Here is a 15235-nt window from a genome sequence, read left to right on the forward strand (position 1 = left end):
ATGTGTTGGCAACTGTCACTTGACCTCAGGAAATACCTTGCTCAGCTTTACCCCAGGGCTTGGAGGCGATCTCTACTCTAAATGCACTTCTCAGCAGAGTGCTGTAAACCCCCAGCTCCTGTAAACGGGATGAAATGCATTTAGACCATCCATGCAAGAAATTGCAGTGGTTCAACTCAGCTATTTTAACCTTGCATTGCAGGGATCGTTGTCATAAAAACAGCCAGCCAGCCGAACGCAAAACATGACATTAAAATAACTTAGCATGAAGAAAACTGAATGAAAGGCTGCATCAAAGCTTTTAGAGGATGGTTTGAGGATCATACTCGGTTAAGCCAGGAAGGCTTAACAAGAAACCAGTTGATGAAGTGACACGCAGGAGACTGAACCTCAGCAAAATCTGCACCGTGGTTAGGCTTTCAAAGGACACCCGGGTGCTGCAATGAACCTTGTTGCACCCCGGGGAAATGCATCACTGCGCCGCGATGCCACGTGGCTATTAGCAGAGGTCATGGCGCCTGCGTGAAACCACAGAAGGAATCGTGGAAGACGAGTTTGACAAGGACCACGACCCTTGCAAAAGCACAGCAGAGGCATATTGACTGACCGCCCAGTCGACACACTTACACTCGGAGGCGTTGTGGCCATGCATTGCCAGAGGCACCTACAGCGCTCCCACTCCCATCTACACTTGCTCCCCAGCTTTGGCAGCACCTTCTGCTTTTTTGGGGGTCCCTCAAGCTCAGCTTAGTCCTGCCTGGTCTCTGAGAAAAGGGGATGGCAGCCCGGAGTAGGAAGCTGATCTGCTTTGCTACATCCCCATGAAACAAAATGTCGTCAAAGTGCTTTTTTTTCCCTTGTCTTTAACCCTCAATCCTCAGTGTCTTTCTCCCCCTGTGGCTGTTTCCAGGGCCTGCCTATCTCTCCCTGTATTGTTCCCGGACCTGCTGTACAAGAGCTTTATCAAGTGCCACAAGCAGAGATTTTTGGCTGCTGTCCATACAGCAGGAAGAGAAAGAATGAGGCAGGGAAAAAAAAAGAGCTCCAGCACTCCCCCTTATCTGGTTTCCTGGCCTCTGTCCGGGTTGTTTTCAAAGGCAGTCCGCGGGGAGATATGGAAAAGAACTGGCCCTTTTTGGATGGGGTTGCTTTGAGAGCCCGAGAGGCAGGGAGGGCGCAGGGTTGGAGCACTGCAAATCCCCCCACCCTGAACCCACTGTGCATGGGGAGCGGAGCCTGCCTCGGCGCCAGCTCAGCCAGGAGAGGCGAGAGCACGGGAAAAACCTGTCCGGCAGCTGTGCCTGGAGACCTATGGTAAAGCTAAAGGCCTGTGGTTGAGCAGGGAAAACTTCCAAGGCCCGGTTCAGAGTTTTAACAGCAGGACTACAGCCTGGTAGCAGCTTTTGCTTGTCATACATATTTAAATGGCAAGGAAAAGATTTCATATGCTGCACCAGGGAAATGCCTGATTGCGTTCCTTTCTCTTCCAGGTGTTTGGCTTAGCTTTGTAATATACAGGAATGAAATCTATCTGAGTTGCTGTTGTCCTGCTGTTTAAAACTCCATTTTCTGTCAATATTGCTTTGTTTTTATCAAGTTGCTTACATGTTTTATATTATTCTTTTTTCCCTGCTTCGCCGCAGCATTGCAGAAGATTTTGTTTCTTCAACTCCTCAGTAAATAGCCTGGAAGTAAGAGAGTCAGAGTCATGGGAAAGGTATTTGCTTTCATTGTTGTGATGTTTCATATCTATTGCACTTGTCAACGTGGAATACAAGAAAAAGAAAGATGCCTAGTTTATCCCCTTTGACTTTCAGAAGCAGCAGAGAGCCTTATCATCCGGTCTTCCCAGCTTCTAGCCCTGCTCTTTGCTATTAGAGATTGCATGGAGACGGAGGCAGACACAACACCCAAGTTATGGTGCAAGAAGGCAAGACGCGCTCAGGACCCCACTAAAGTTAAGGACAAAATTCTGTCCTGAATCTGCCTGGCGTTTTTTGCTTGTAATACCCAGTTTCTGGACCTCACACAACCCCGGGTGAGCTAGGCATTAAACTGATCTCCAGGTAATTCGGGCTCTTCTCAGCCAGTGGAAGTCGCTTGGCCTCTGGCTTCCCACTTGTAGCAGCAGTACAGCCATGCAATGTCCACTCCGCTTGTAGCTTTGTGCGGCCCCTGCTTGGACTCTTGGTTGCTCTCTCCGACAGAGAGAGGGATAGCAAGGCAAGAAATTGTAAAAAAAAATAGTGTATCATGAGACCTGCAGTGTCCTCGGGTCCCACAGTGAGGACCTCTTTAGAAAACACTCTGAAAAGGCGACAGAAAGGGGCTGAACGCAGGGTTTTGAGCTGCAAAACACAAATCTTAAGCACCTACTTAACATTTCTCCCCAAAGGTGAGGTTTCACCTGTTTCCTTAGTTTTTTTAATTGGAACAATGCATTTTCTTACACAAAGCATGGCAGATCCAAGTAAGATATCCAAGAAGAGCATTTCAATAATCAGATTGCACTTGATTTTGTCTCCTGTAATAATGAGGTCTTGCACACAAGGAAACAGGGTCTGCAAGACTGTTTAAAGCTATTCTTAAATGCTCAGATTGGTTACAGATTAGGGCTGCATGATGCAAGGTTTCACATTTTTGACTTCAAGCCAAATGGCATTTTGTTCTCAGCAGGTGAAAATAAGCTGCAGCAACCAATCAATTGATCAATCAATAGATCTATCCATCCATCTAGCTATCTATTCATCCATCCATCCATCCATCTATCCATCCATTCATCTATCTATAAATTTTTGAAGATAGCAGAAAGAGTCACTTCCAGCCTCGGTGCAAGGTCGGGTTTCCTTCAACCTCCGAATAATAATATGGTTACAGGTATTATTATAGTTAATTGACTTTTAATTGAAAAAAGCTGGTTTTTGTCTGGCCAAGAACTGGAAGTGGGGTGACTTGTGTTTCCCCGTGTTTTTATCCAAACTATGCTGATCCCGCTGTGCTAAAAATACCTACTAAGTTGCTACCCATAAGACTACAACCAACACGTAGCAAGTTCAGAGGTGCGGCCAGAGGCAATCAGCTATTTTTCAGCTCTGACAATCCAAAATGATGTTACAAGCTGGATTTTTACATGCATAGTACAACAGCCTATTCCTCTAAATCAAATTTGACTACCAATGTACAACAGCAGCAGTAATCAGTTAATAAAACTTCGCAGTTACATGCTACATTCATGCAAGGATTTAAAGCCCTTTGCAAAGGTCAATATTACAATGATGGGAATTTTCCAGTTGAAATGTTTTCACTGCGAAGGAAAAAAAGAGAAATACTCCTTTTCCTGCGAGTTAAAAATTCTACTATTTGCAATGCGGGTGAGAAATAACATTCTTTGTCACCCAAAAGAAAAAAAAAAGAAAAAAAAAAAGACGAAATTGCCACGGAAATGTTAATAGAGCTTTGAAGGCACGCCGTAATTCCTTCCTTCTTGTTTAAGGGCCGCAATGTGCATTAGTGCCCCTCGTCTGTAAGCAAACAGCATTTTGCAGATTAAACTAAAGCACAACGGGAAAGTCGCAGAATTATTTAGAAATCTAACTCCCACTGAAATCAGGCATGGAGCATTTTCGCCTGCAAGTTGATGTGCATCTAAATCAGCGCCGCTGCCCTCCAAAGAAAACCCCCACACCGCCCGCGAGTACGGCCCAGCCCGCCTTGCACGGCGCCGAGCACAGTGCCTCTGCGATGGGCCAGCTTGGGAGGATGAACTGGTGAAAAAACACCCTGTTTTGCCCAAAGGTCACTTTTCAGCTGGAAGGATTAAGGAGAAGAGCCTACAAGGGCGAATGTCCCCCGAGCCAAGCTCCCCCGGCGCCCTGGGAAACGCAGAAACAGGATGGTGCTGAGCAAGCGTCCGCGCTTTGGGGTCTTTCTGTCCCAAACAAGATGACGGCAGTGGGAAAATGGGCACGCGGGAAAATCAAATAAGCTTTATTTCCTCAGAGATTCAGGCTAAAATGCTCTAATTTCCAGGGTGATTGCCTCGCAGGGCTAAAAAGCCTGTGTTTCAGTCAAGAACGCGCCCTTCCCGGCGGCTCCTTAGGCCATTTTAACCTGCCTGAAGTGAACCCAGATGCAAAATAAATAAATAAATAAATAAAAAGAATTAAAAAGGCAAAAAAAAAAGTACCCCTCCAAAAATGTAAAAAGATCAAAAGAAATTTATAAAAATTAAGTGAAAAAATGACCCCTCAAACGACCCCCAACTAAAGAAGCCCCCCACACGCGGCGGGCCCACCCCCTCATGAAGCAGCAGCCTCCTCAAACACTTTAGTTCAGTTTTTTTTGGGGGGGGGGGGAAAGAGTGTTTTGTTTTTATTTTTTTTTTTAGGGGGGGTATTTTTCTCCTTCACACTCAGCCACCCAGACGCTTGCGAGCTGAACTGAATTTTATTTCGGTGCTGGTACCGGGGGAAGGATGTCGCCGCTGGGGTGTGTTCGTGAGGCGGCGAGCGTGAGGGCGAGGGGCTGCCACCCCCCCCAACGGTCGCGGCCCCTAACGGTCGCGGCCCCTAACGGTCGCCCCCCCCCCCCCCAACGGTCGCGCCCCCTAACGGTCGCAGCCCCAAGGTCGCGCCCCTCCCTAACGGTCGCCCGCCGCCGCCGGTGCGCGGCCGTCAGTCTCCCTCCCGCAATCACTTTCCGCCCTCCCTCCGCCTGCCTCAAAAAGCCGGGCTGCGCCGGCGAGGCTCGCTCCGCCACTCAAGGCAGCGCCTGCCGTGGGAGGAGCTCCGGGGGCGGCGGCGGCGGCAGCGATGGAGCCGGGCGAGCGGAGCCGGCGAGCGGCCGCGGCGTGAGCCCCCCGCGGCGGCGGTGGCAGCAGCAGCAGCGGGGCAAGCGGGGCGCCGCCGCTCCCCCCCGCGCCTCCCCTCCCGCGCCCACCCTGAGGAATGAGAGCTTTCCAGGCAGACCTCCTCCTCCTCATCCTCGGCTGCCTCCTCCTCAGCCACGGTAGGAGCGGCGCCGCACTTGAGTTTCCAAGTGGGGCTCGGGGCGGAGGGGGGTGCTTGGAGGTTGGGCGCCGGAGTTGGCGCGGCTGCCTCTGGCCGTGGCGAAGCTGCTTGCTTAAAAACATGTATATAATATGTATCTTCAGCATGCAGATGAGTTCTTTTTTCCTGCTCCGGCTCTGTTAATTAGACTGTGTTTGTGTGTAAACACGGCTCTGCCTAGCCCTCCTCACCTCGCTCCTTTAGTCAGATAGCCGGTGACAGGGAGGTGCTGGTAGTTAGTTAGTTCGTTTATTTATTTATTTAGGCGAGGGAAAGGGGCTGGGGGAAGCCGCCTCGGCTCGCGTTGGCGGCGGAGGCCGGCTGCAGCCCGCTGCCTGCGCCGAGCCTGCGGTTGCAGAGCCGGGGTAGGGAGCGCTTGGCTCCCCGTGGAGGAAGAGCCGCTTTGAATGCGGCCAGCCGAGGGGAAAGGGGGGGGGGAGTACAGCCCCATTCGGCTCCCCAGCAGCCAGGGAAAGGGCTGGGGAGCCTGGAGGAATTTGCCCCTCAACTTTGCCGCCTTCCTTTCCCCCCCCCCCCCAACACCCTCCGAAACCTTGAAAATGGGAAGGCGTTCCCCCCCCCCCTTTTTTTTTGGCAGAAAGGGCGGTTGGGGTAGCTCGATTTGATGTGCTTCTGCATGCCTGCTCCCTGGAGTGCCTGTCACCTGTGGAGGATGCGGAGCTACAGCCAGACCCGAGGAGCTTCTCGTATCTGCTTCTCTGCCCCCCACCCCCCGTGCAACGCCGGTGTCAAGTACCATCTGTGTCACGCCGAGATGGTCCCAAAGCCAGGGCTGCTTGTATGAGGGAAGGGCTTGGGGTTGCTTTAAGAACAGCAAAAAACCCACACAGACGAGGGGAGGAAAAAACCCACGCAGCTTGTCCATCTGTTGATTAAATGAAGGATAAAACTTTTCGGAGAGAGTGATGCTTCTCAATGGGCAGCTGTGTTTTTTTTTTTTTTTTTTTTTTTTTTTTTTTTTTTTTTTCGCAGCTAGACGTTATTGCTAAACAACCTCCCCCCCCCCCCAGCCCTGTCCTCCCTCTCTTCTCTGAGCAGAGATGCCTTGTCTAGAGCAGGCTGCTTGCTTCTGCCTGTCCTTGCCACTTTTTTTCCTGAGCTGCAGACTTGGATGTGATGTTGGGTTCCTACTCTGCCCTCCCTTTCCCTCTTCTCTTTCCTGCTCTCTGATTGTACTAGTATTCCTTCAGGGATAAAGCTGTGTTTGTGCTCGTCTTTGCTTCGGCACAAAAGAGACTCACTGTGTCTTCCATGTAGACTTCTGGCTGAACAAATTTGAACTCTCCCTAGTGCAGCAGGGTAGCAGCAGGTCCAGGGATATAAGCAATTTGGAAGCTTATCCTGGCCTTCAGTATCTCCCCTGTATCTCTCAACTCCCTGCAGGTCAAATGACAATTTGCTGGTGAAGCTGAAGAAGTTTGTGTCTTAGAGCCAGTGGGCATTTTTTTGTAATTTTTGCCTCCTCCCTTTTGCAGCCATTATTTTTAATAAGGGCTAATGCACTTTTTAATAGGCTGTTTGTGTTTGAAAGCTGCCGTGGCTCCTCTGTTCTGCTGTGTATGGCCTGAGCTGAGTTGATTTGTCTCCCCTGTCTGTATCGTGAGGAGTGTGCATCTGGTACCTTGCTTATTCATGCTGGGTTATGTGCAGGAGAGATAGTGTCTTGCAGAGTGTTTTAAGACAGTCTCCTCCAGCAGGAGAACTAAATACATTCCTATGAAGTTGCTGCTTGTAGTACGTGAGAAAGGGGCTGTCAGTTGCCTTGCTTTCTCTTTGGGGTGAAATATTGCAAAGAGTTCCTAATGGGATTTCACATGAAGGATTCCTTAAACCGTGTGGTGATTTGGGAAAGGAATGGCTTGGATGTAGGGCCTGAAACTTCTTTTCCAGGGTGTGTTGTGTTTGTGCCCTTGGAGCAGCTGCTGTGCTTGTTTGGGCATGCCCAGATGCAGTGGTATTTGCTGCTCTTGGGCACACGTGCTCCTAACAACCGGTGTGAGTGGGTTGTTACTGGTGCATCCAGAGGGCAGTCACGCTTCATGCTGAAAGAAGCCAGTGGGCCAAAACTCACTTGCAAGAGTAGTGCCATTAAAATTGCTTGGCCCTGGCTGCCAGGAGCTTCTGTGGCTCCTTTTTGCAGACAAGGAGCAGGGATGCACTCACTTACCTGCAGCAGCAACTGGTTTGAAGGGATTTGTCATAATGAGGCAGGTATCACTTATCCTTCCTGTGTGCTTGGCTCAGAGCAATTTCACCTCTGCAGAAAACTTGAGAGCCAAGGTCCAGACCCCAGTTTAGAAACTCCCTTACACAAGCTGCACAGAAAGGGCATTCTTTCTCACCAGCTTTTAAACTTATGCCCTCGGGTTTGTACTTTTTGGGTGCTATGCCTCCTTGTGGCATGCTGGGTTTCTGCTGTTCCTGCAAACAGTACAGACTGAAAGTTGGGCTCTTGTCCGAGCTTACAGGTAGAAGGTGTTTGCTCCCTCTCAGAGGCTATGCTACATCTGGTACTGAGCACAAGGATGGGGTGGGAGGTGGGGGGAACTTGGGCCTTTGATCTCCCCTTTTCCTGACCCTGCTAGGATTTCCTGTGTGAGGTGTAAGATCTGTCAGGCGATGTAACATTTCAGTAACACATTTTTACTTCCCTCTCAGATCTTTCTGAGGTCCCTAAGAAGAATAACTTTCAAACATGTTCTTCAAAGCCAGATTGCAGGGTACAGCATATAAATGTCCATTTATATGGACACTAGTCACATGTTTATTCTAGCTGCTCCCCTAGTCGCTAGTCACATGTTTATTCCACCTGCTCCCCTGCCTGTCCCTTGTAAAGAAATAATTGCAAAATAGTCTAGGGGGAGGATCTCTTTTGCATCTGATTTCTGTGCTTGGAAGGGGTTGCATTTTGCCTCTAAAGGTAATCCAGGAAGAACAAACTGTCTTTCTGTGACTCTGAGTAGGAGCCCCTAGTTTCTGTTTCTGAAGGTTGATGGGTCAGTGTTTTCTCTGGTACTGCTTGCTCTTCTATCTGCCTTCCCCCCTGCGCTGCCCTGAAACCTGTCAGGACCACCACAGCTTCTGGTGGAAGACAGTGAAGTCACAGCATGATTTACCTCCTGCTGAGACTAGATCCCTTGTTGGAAAGAAATTGGTGCTGCCATGAAACTGGCTGCTTCTGTTTCCATCTTGTGAACAGCCTCTACCTCCTTCCCTCTACTCCAGTGTCATCCAAGCTGGGTGAGGCTGGAAGCAACTGAGGAAAGTGGCTACTGTCTGTGAGACCTGGAGTGATGGGAAGGAGCACCAGTGAAGGGGTACCTGCAGCCGCATTCTCCTTGTGCTGTGCTGCACTGTAATAACCTAGATGGACTTGGCCAGATCAGAAAATTTTCCTTGGATGGAAAGAGCTCTGTCTAGGAATTTCTCCTCACTAGCCTAAGGAAGGCAAACATGCATTTGAGTGAGTTCTGGGTGTTGCAGGGTGTGTTTTTTCTCCTTCACAGTTCACTGGGTTCCTCCCTGGAAGTAATTTCTTCAGAGTCAAACCAAGATCTTTTGTCAGAAGGGTCCATTATTAGCAGTAGTGGCTCAGCTTTTTAGTGGCTTGTCATCAGACCCCAGGTGAGAAGGGTGAAATTACACTGATGAGAGAAACCAGGCCAATTCCACCTACCACCACTTAGGACTGGAAGAGTCTGAGAATTTTAACACCACAGGAAAGGTTAGTGACTGGTAAATAAACAAAGTGCAAGCCTTCAGAGTGATGCAAGGTGTCTATAAAAGGGCTAGTGACTTCTATCTGCAAACCATCAGGTGCAAGGGGGATTTGTGGATTGGGGTGTGCAGCAAGAGCGATCCAAAGTAGTGCCTGCTAAGGTGAAGCCCAGCAACCTGCAGCTGTGATTCCTCTTTAAAGTTAATTCCTCCTGCCCTGTAGAGAGCTGTATAGCTTCAGAAGAGGACAGTGTTAGCATGCTTCCTAAACCCAGCAGATAAATCCCCATGGGCAGGTACTGTTCGAGGAAGTACAAGGAGTGCACAGGGTGCTGAAAAACAAGCAAATGCTAATAGGCTTTAAGACCTAAATCAAGGATTTTTTTGGGGGGGGGAGGGTGTTTGGTTTTGTAGTAGCTAGCAGCACAAGAAGAAGTAACTAAAAATGATTGAGGAAGGTGGAAGACTGTAATGGGCAAGAGAGTGATCTGGACAGAACTGGGAGGTGTTGCTGATGAGGTGTGCAGGTTTGTCAGTGCCATAGGAGTTCACAGCTAGTGTGCATGAGGAGCAGACTGAAATAAACCTCAAATTAGAGCTGGTGTTATCCAGCCTGTGCTATCCTGAGGAAGCAACACAAGACTGCCTCTTCTGACACGTTGTCCAATCTGGTTTGATGCACTTGAGATTTCTAATGCTTTCCTATCTTTTGTCTCTCTCCTGCAGTGAGATTTGCTACAGGACCACAGCCTTTCCTCAAGCTGCCTTTTTTGCAGGGTTTGGGTTATTTGAAAGAAGCAAGAGTGGTGCTGTGGTTGCATTCAGATTCCCTTCCTTTGCTAGAGTGAGGAAACTGAGAGGAAGAGCACCTGCCCTGGTGCTAATTGCTGCATCTGTAACCAGCCTCCCTGCTCCAAGGTTATGTGGAGGTCTCTGGGCAGTTTGTGCAGTATGCCTTGCGCAGCACATCTTGGGCAGATGTCGATTACTTTTGTGCTTTCCTGTTTTAAAGGGACACCAGTCAGAGCAGAAATGTACATAGAAATTTCTGACAGGTTACCAGGACTGTGTGTCACTAGCTGCCAGACTCTCTGTAGTTGGACTGCATATGTTAGAATAAAAAAGCTCAGTGTTCTTCTTTCTTTTGTAGCTGTAAATAAAGGGGAGAGGCTGATGTGCCCCTTAGGTTGTGAATTGGCTGAGGATCAAGGTCTCTGAATAAACTACTTTCTCTTGCTACAAGCAGACTGTGATGGAGAATGTGGTTCACTTCAAACCTCTGATTTAATGATCAGTTTTGTGAATTTGTGTTGCACTCCCAGCATTCAGCTCCTCGGTGTGCTAACGGTGAAATGCTGGAGTTGCAGTGCTGGATAAGGAGACTTTATGAAAATTCTTCTAGACAGTACTGGCTCTTTATCACTTCCAGAGTGCTTCCAGTAGGATTTAACAGGCTTTTCTAGAGACCACCAGCAAACTTGTAACAACTGATGCAATAGTTGTTGAAGGTCCGAAGTCACTTGCGTCACTCCTGAACGAAAGCTATCTCCTCAGGCTTCATTGGCTGCTGCTTCTGACCGCTGAGTGGTAGTGACTGTGTACAAGCTTATAAATCAATAGGTAGTGAAATAAATTGGTTGTAAATCAGTCTCATATTTTGTTTTCTGAGATTTAAGGCAGCTGATATAACTGCAGGTTCTTAAGGTAGTCTGTCGTGTATTTGGGGCAGGTTGTAGCCCCAGCTTTTGCAGGGGTGTGAGACTCCATGGACTGCAGCATTAATTCCAAGCATGCTGGGAAATGGACAGGACTTCTTTCTTCAATAACAATCGTAGCCTCCAAAGCAAAGCAGAAGGAGCTGTCTACAGAGTGTGTAGCTGGCTTGGCTTTTATATGGCTCTTCCTTTAACTGAGTTGTATTGAGCAGCTTAAAAAAATAAATGTGCTTTCAGTATACCTTTTAGCAGTGGGCTCTGGGCTTCCTGCCTCTTTAAATGTCACATGCTGTAAGTAGGAGGTGGAATGCTTGCATCTTAAATTCAGATGCTAACTTCAGGATAAGATCTTGTCTTAATGTGTTCATTCAACGCCCCCACTTGCAAAGAAAGCTATAGCAAGCTTTTGGTGTGTAGCATTTTGGACTCTTGCTGTGGAACAGAATATAACTGTTTTCTGAGGGCTCAGCTGTAACTGCTATTCCTTTACCATTAATGCAAGCACTTCAGACTTTCAACTAGGATAATAAATGCTTCCTTTGTTTTCAATTATTTTGTTTGGTGCGCATAAGCTCAGGCTTGTGTGGCTGGATGATACTGGTAAATTCAAGTCCTTGGGTCCACTGTAGTCATTCCCAAGATGGCATATGGCAAAGCCATGTGCATATGCCTTGATTGGGATTAATACAGCTGTGCCTAGAGTCTGATTGGATGTTATAGCAGCTAAAGGATGAAAATTAAAGGTGTCTTTTTGGTGAACTTCCCTACCCATGTATGGAAAGGGAAATGGAGGGGGAAAATCCTTCAGTAAGCTTTTTGGGGGGAAGCTCAGTGCCCAGCTGTACAGGTGGTGCAGGCTAGAGAAGTCTTAGTGATTACAGATTAAATACACCTTGATAGTGGAAGAGATGAACTTTCTCAAACTTCCTCTTGGGTGAAGGATCAAAATTCTGAGCTGGAGTGCAGTGTTGCTTTTTCTCTCAGAGCAGGGAGTGAGTGCGAGTCAAGGAGAAGCCTATGGGATTTAGAGTCCCACCTTGCATTTTGGGTAGGTATTTGCTCACTAACTTCATACTGCCTAACTCATTAAAAGATCAAAAATGAGGGGACTGAATCCTTTTTGGATGCCCCCTGCCCCAGCAGCATAAACGAGTATTCAAGCTGTATGCTGCTAGTCAGTAAATGTCAATATTGGATGAGTGTTTCCTTCATATCAATGCAATTTAGCATAAGCTGCTTGGAAACAAATGTCTTCCATAAGCATGAGGTGTTTCAGTAAGTACACAGTCAACATTACTATGAGGATTAAATAAATGTCAGCCCCATTTGTGTGCTCAGTAACAAGTTAAGACAGCTGAACTTACATAATGGCCAGTGTGGTAGCGACAACAGGAGGGATTAGGCAAGTCTCCGTGGAGAACGTGAGCTGGAAGTGTCTGAATTGCAGGGGTACATGGTATTGGGGGGTGTGGATCCAGCTCCCAGCAGGGGTAGCTGGCCGTGTGGCGTGCAAAGGGATGCATGAAATATCTTCTCTCCAGACTAATGGGTCTGTCTTGGTGCATAACCGAGGGAGCACACCTTGTGTACTGCTCCCCTTTAGGAGCTGGAGAGAGCCTTTCTGTGAGACCGACTGGTAACCCAAGGCTAAATGAGATTCAGCCAGCGTCGGCTTGAGCGGTGAAGTTGTTGGCTCAGGCTGAGCATCATTCTGCAGATATGCCCAGCTCACCAGCATTTGCGTAGGATCTGCCTCTGCTGTTTCCAGTGCAAACTGGGAGTTGCTTTGCAACTGATGATCTTGTGAAAGTGAGGCAAAGGGATGAGGCTTGGCCTTTGCCTGCTCTAGGGTGAGGAATGAATTGCAGTTTGAGAACCGAGTTCTAAGCTTGCCTGCAGCTCAAGGTTTCCCAAAGCTGCTGAAGTGCAGGCCATCAGTGAGGTTAGTCCATGCTGGCAAGGCTTACGCACATGAAGATGAATGAGGGGAGACTAACCTTTGGCTGATCTACTTTGAGTTGTGTGTGAGGTTTTCTCTGCCAAGTAGACATACTTCTTGTGAAGGAAAGCTGACCCTTAAAAAGGGATCCAAATTCAACTAACAAATTGAGGAAGGGATTTAAACCTCTGCTGACAATCAAGCAACATCTCAAGCTGCTTGTGTGGGAAATGCCTATTCTTTACCACCTCTCACTTGGCATTTCCACCAGTCACCCAAGATGTTACTGGATACTGTGGCTTGATCAGTCCATAGCAAGCTTCATCCCCTGTGCAAACAAGGAGAGAGAACTTGCTCTCCTCTTGAGTAATGAGAGTAAGATGGAGAATTGAGCTGGCTGTGTCTCCATTCCCAGAGAGGCTAGCTGGGGAGAAAGGAGCAGTTCAGCAGGTAGCTTACTGTAGCCATTACAGCGGCACAAAGTAACTGTAGACAAAACTGTCAACTGTCAGATAAGCCTTATCAGCTTCTCTAATGCCTGTCTCTCTCTAGTCCATGTGGGCTTGTTACCCCGCAGTGTATATTTTAATGACGGGCCATTGCTGTTCCAGGTGACTTGAGCAGAGCATCTCTGTTGTGTCCTAGCAGCCCCTCTGAGCCTCTCTAGAGCCTCCCTCTGAGCAGTTGGAGGCTTTGCAGTTAACTCATACAGGGGACTCTGACTGTGGCTTTTGCCTCATTAAGCTGCACCTTTACAATGCTGAAGAAACACCTTGCAGATGTGTGGAGTGTCTTAGTAATTCAGACTATTGGGAGGGAGTGCTGGGGTGCACAGGGGAAGGAATACCCAAGTATTTTGGGTATCAAACCAGGTCACCTGGCAGAGCCAATGTAGTACAATCCTCACTTTTTCAGTTCAGCCTGGTGGTGGCAGCAGCAGCGCTTGCATGGAGCAAAGCAGCCTGCTCCAACCTGCCAGTTTCCTTTGGAAAGGTGCAATGAGACTTGTTGGGCTCCAGCTCTGCAGGGAGGCTGAAAGCACCAAGCCTGTGTCCTGGGGTTAAGCACAAACCCCCTTCCCCCCTACTGTGCTGCAGAGGGCTTTTGGAGGGATGGGGTAGGGAGAAGTGTTGAAGGAGATTTCAAGTTCGCACCTCTCTCCTGAGGAATCCTGGTCGCCCTGTTGAACCTATCTCCTATGAAACAGGACAGATTTTGAGATGACCCTGACAGGGAGCACATAGGAGTAGTGCAAATGCCATCAGCAGACCTTGCTCAGAAAGCAGAAGAGGTGAGGCGGTGGGGGGAATGTGGTGCTGTTCCTGGCACTCTGCTTCTTGGTGATGGGTGAGGAATGCATTGAGTCTCAGGGTGTGGTGGAAGGTGGTGATGAACAGCCTGTGTGTGCTGGAGGGGAGTGTAGTAACCTTCAGCAGCTCCAAGGAATGGCTTGCCATAGCTGGTCAGTAGTGCCTTGCTGTGCTGTTATTTTACTGTTTTTTTATGAGCTAATCCCAGAGTGTGATTTAACACTTTTCTATTCTGCTTCTGGCTGTGTCTTTAATAAGCTGGGAGTGACTAGGCCAGCCCCTCCTCCCCCCCATGCTGAAGAAATGGAACAAACAGATGCTAAAATTAGGCACAGCTGTTTGCAGTGTTTTGTCCTCCTGATTGTGAAGTCTGACACTGTCTATGCTTATTTCTTGTTCTGTCCAGAGACTGAAAAGGTTTAAGATGTCAAAGCTTTGAGTGAGTGTAAATTAACTCCTTATGTTTGAGCTGAAGCCTCATTTATTGGTGGATGGTAGCTTTCTTGTGATTTCCTTATTCACGTTTTTAATAATGGAAATTGCCAGGTACTGTCAAGATAGGCATATTCTTTCTGTACTTGGGGGACGGCAGTGCTGGATTTCTTTGCTCATATGGTTCCTACTTGGAGACCAAGGAAAATATCCTTGGCCTTGCTGTTCCTTACCCTTTACATGCTTAAACCCAGTTCCAAGAGTGGGATGGGTAACTGCTACTGCTCATCTCAGTCTATGGGTGGCTAAGGTTGTCTCAAGCTGACCTCATCCAGCACCACATACTGGATAGGTGTTTTGCTCTCACTTCAGGGGGGAAGATCTAATATATATATTGCTTGATTAGTGTGTGGTCTTTGCATTTGTAGTTCAGTTGGGGTGGGTGTTGTCCCATTTGGCTGGTCTTCCTCAGGCATCTGGGATGTGTTTGCTCCTGGCAATGGGTGAGGGAGGTGTGTGTATGGTTTTCCTTGTTTTTTCTTTTAAGATATGTTGATTGCCTCTGCCTGATGCCCCTTGGAAAATGTACATTTGCCTTCACTCGAGTTGCAGTAGGGGCTCAGTGTCAGAGGAGGAAGCTTTGTGGGAGATCAGAAATGTCTTTGTTTTTCTGGCAAGCCTGGAACAGTGAGTATTGCCTGCTGGTAGATCTGTGATAGCAGCAGCAATGTTGTTGGGATGCATGCAAGTTGGTCTTGCATAATGTTGCAAGTTTGAGGGATATTTGCTTCTTGCGTGAATGTATATCCTATACCAGAAATAGTTTCTGGAAATTCTTCTTCCTCTGGTCATGCTTAAAATGGTAATATTGGTTTAAAATAGATGCTTGTGATAAACTAGTAAATGCAATGTCCTTAAAGTCTTCAAAGCCCCCTTCGATCAAACTGGCTGGCTGGAAAGATGAGGAGATCCGAATGCCTTGCCATTCATTTAAAGAGCACATCTTTAGGAGGATCTTTGCATTCTAAAGAGCTGACACCTCATCTTCCTCTC

General features: G+C 48.0%; 1 protein-coding gene across 4 annotated transcripts in view; it reads left to right on the plus strand.

The window, feature by feature from the left end:
- The first annotated feature begins 4878 nt into the window (after positions 1-4878).
- KIRREL3 (kirre like nephrin family adhesion molecule 3) overlaps positions 4879-15235 on the plus strand; it is a 313997-nt gene continuing 303640 nt past the window's right edge. For all 4 annotated transcript variants that reach the window (XM_062594420.1, XM_062594421.1, XM_062594422.1 and 1 more), the window contains exon 1: positions 4879-5007. In XM_062594420.1, the coding sequence (XP_062450404.1) occupies positions 4947-5007 (61 nt within the window). In that variant the 5' untranslated portion in view covers positions 4879-4946. The remainder of the gene's footprint in view (positions 5008-15235) is intronic.

The sequence above is a fragment of the Rhea pennata genome, chromosome 24, assembly GCF_028389875.1.
Source record: "Rhea pennata isolate bPtePen1 chromosome 24, bPtePen1.pri, whole genome shotgun sequence".
In the NCBI taxonomy this organism is placed as follows: Eukaryota; Metazoa; Chordata; class Aves; order Rheiformes; family Rheidae; genus Rhea; species Rhea pennata.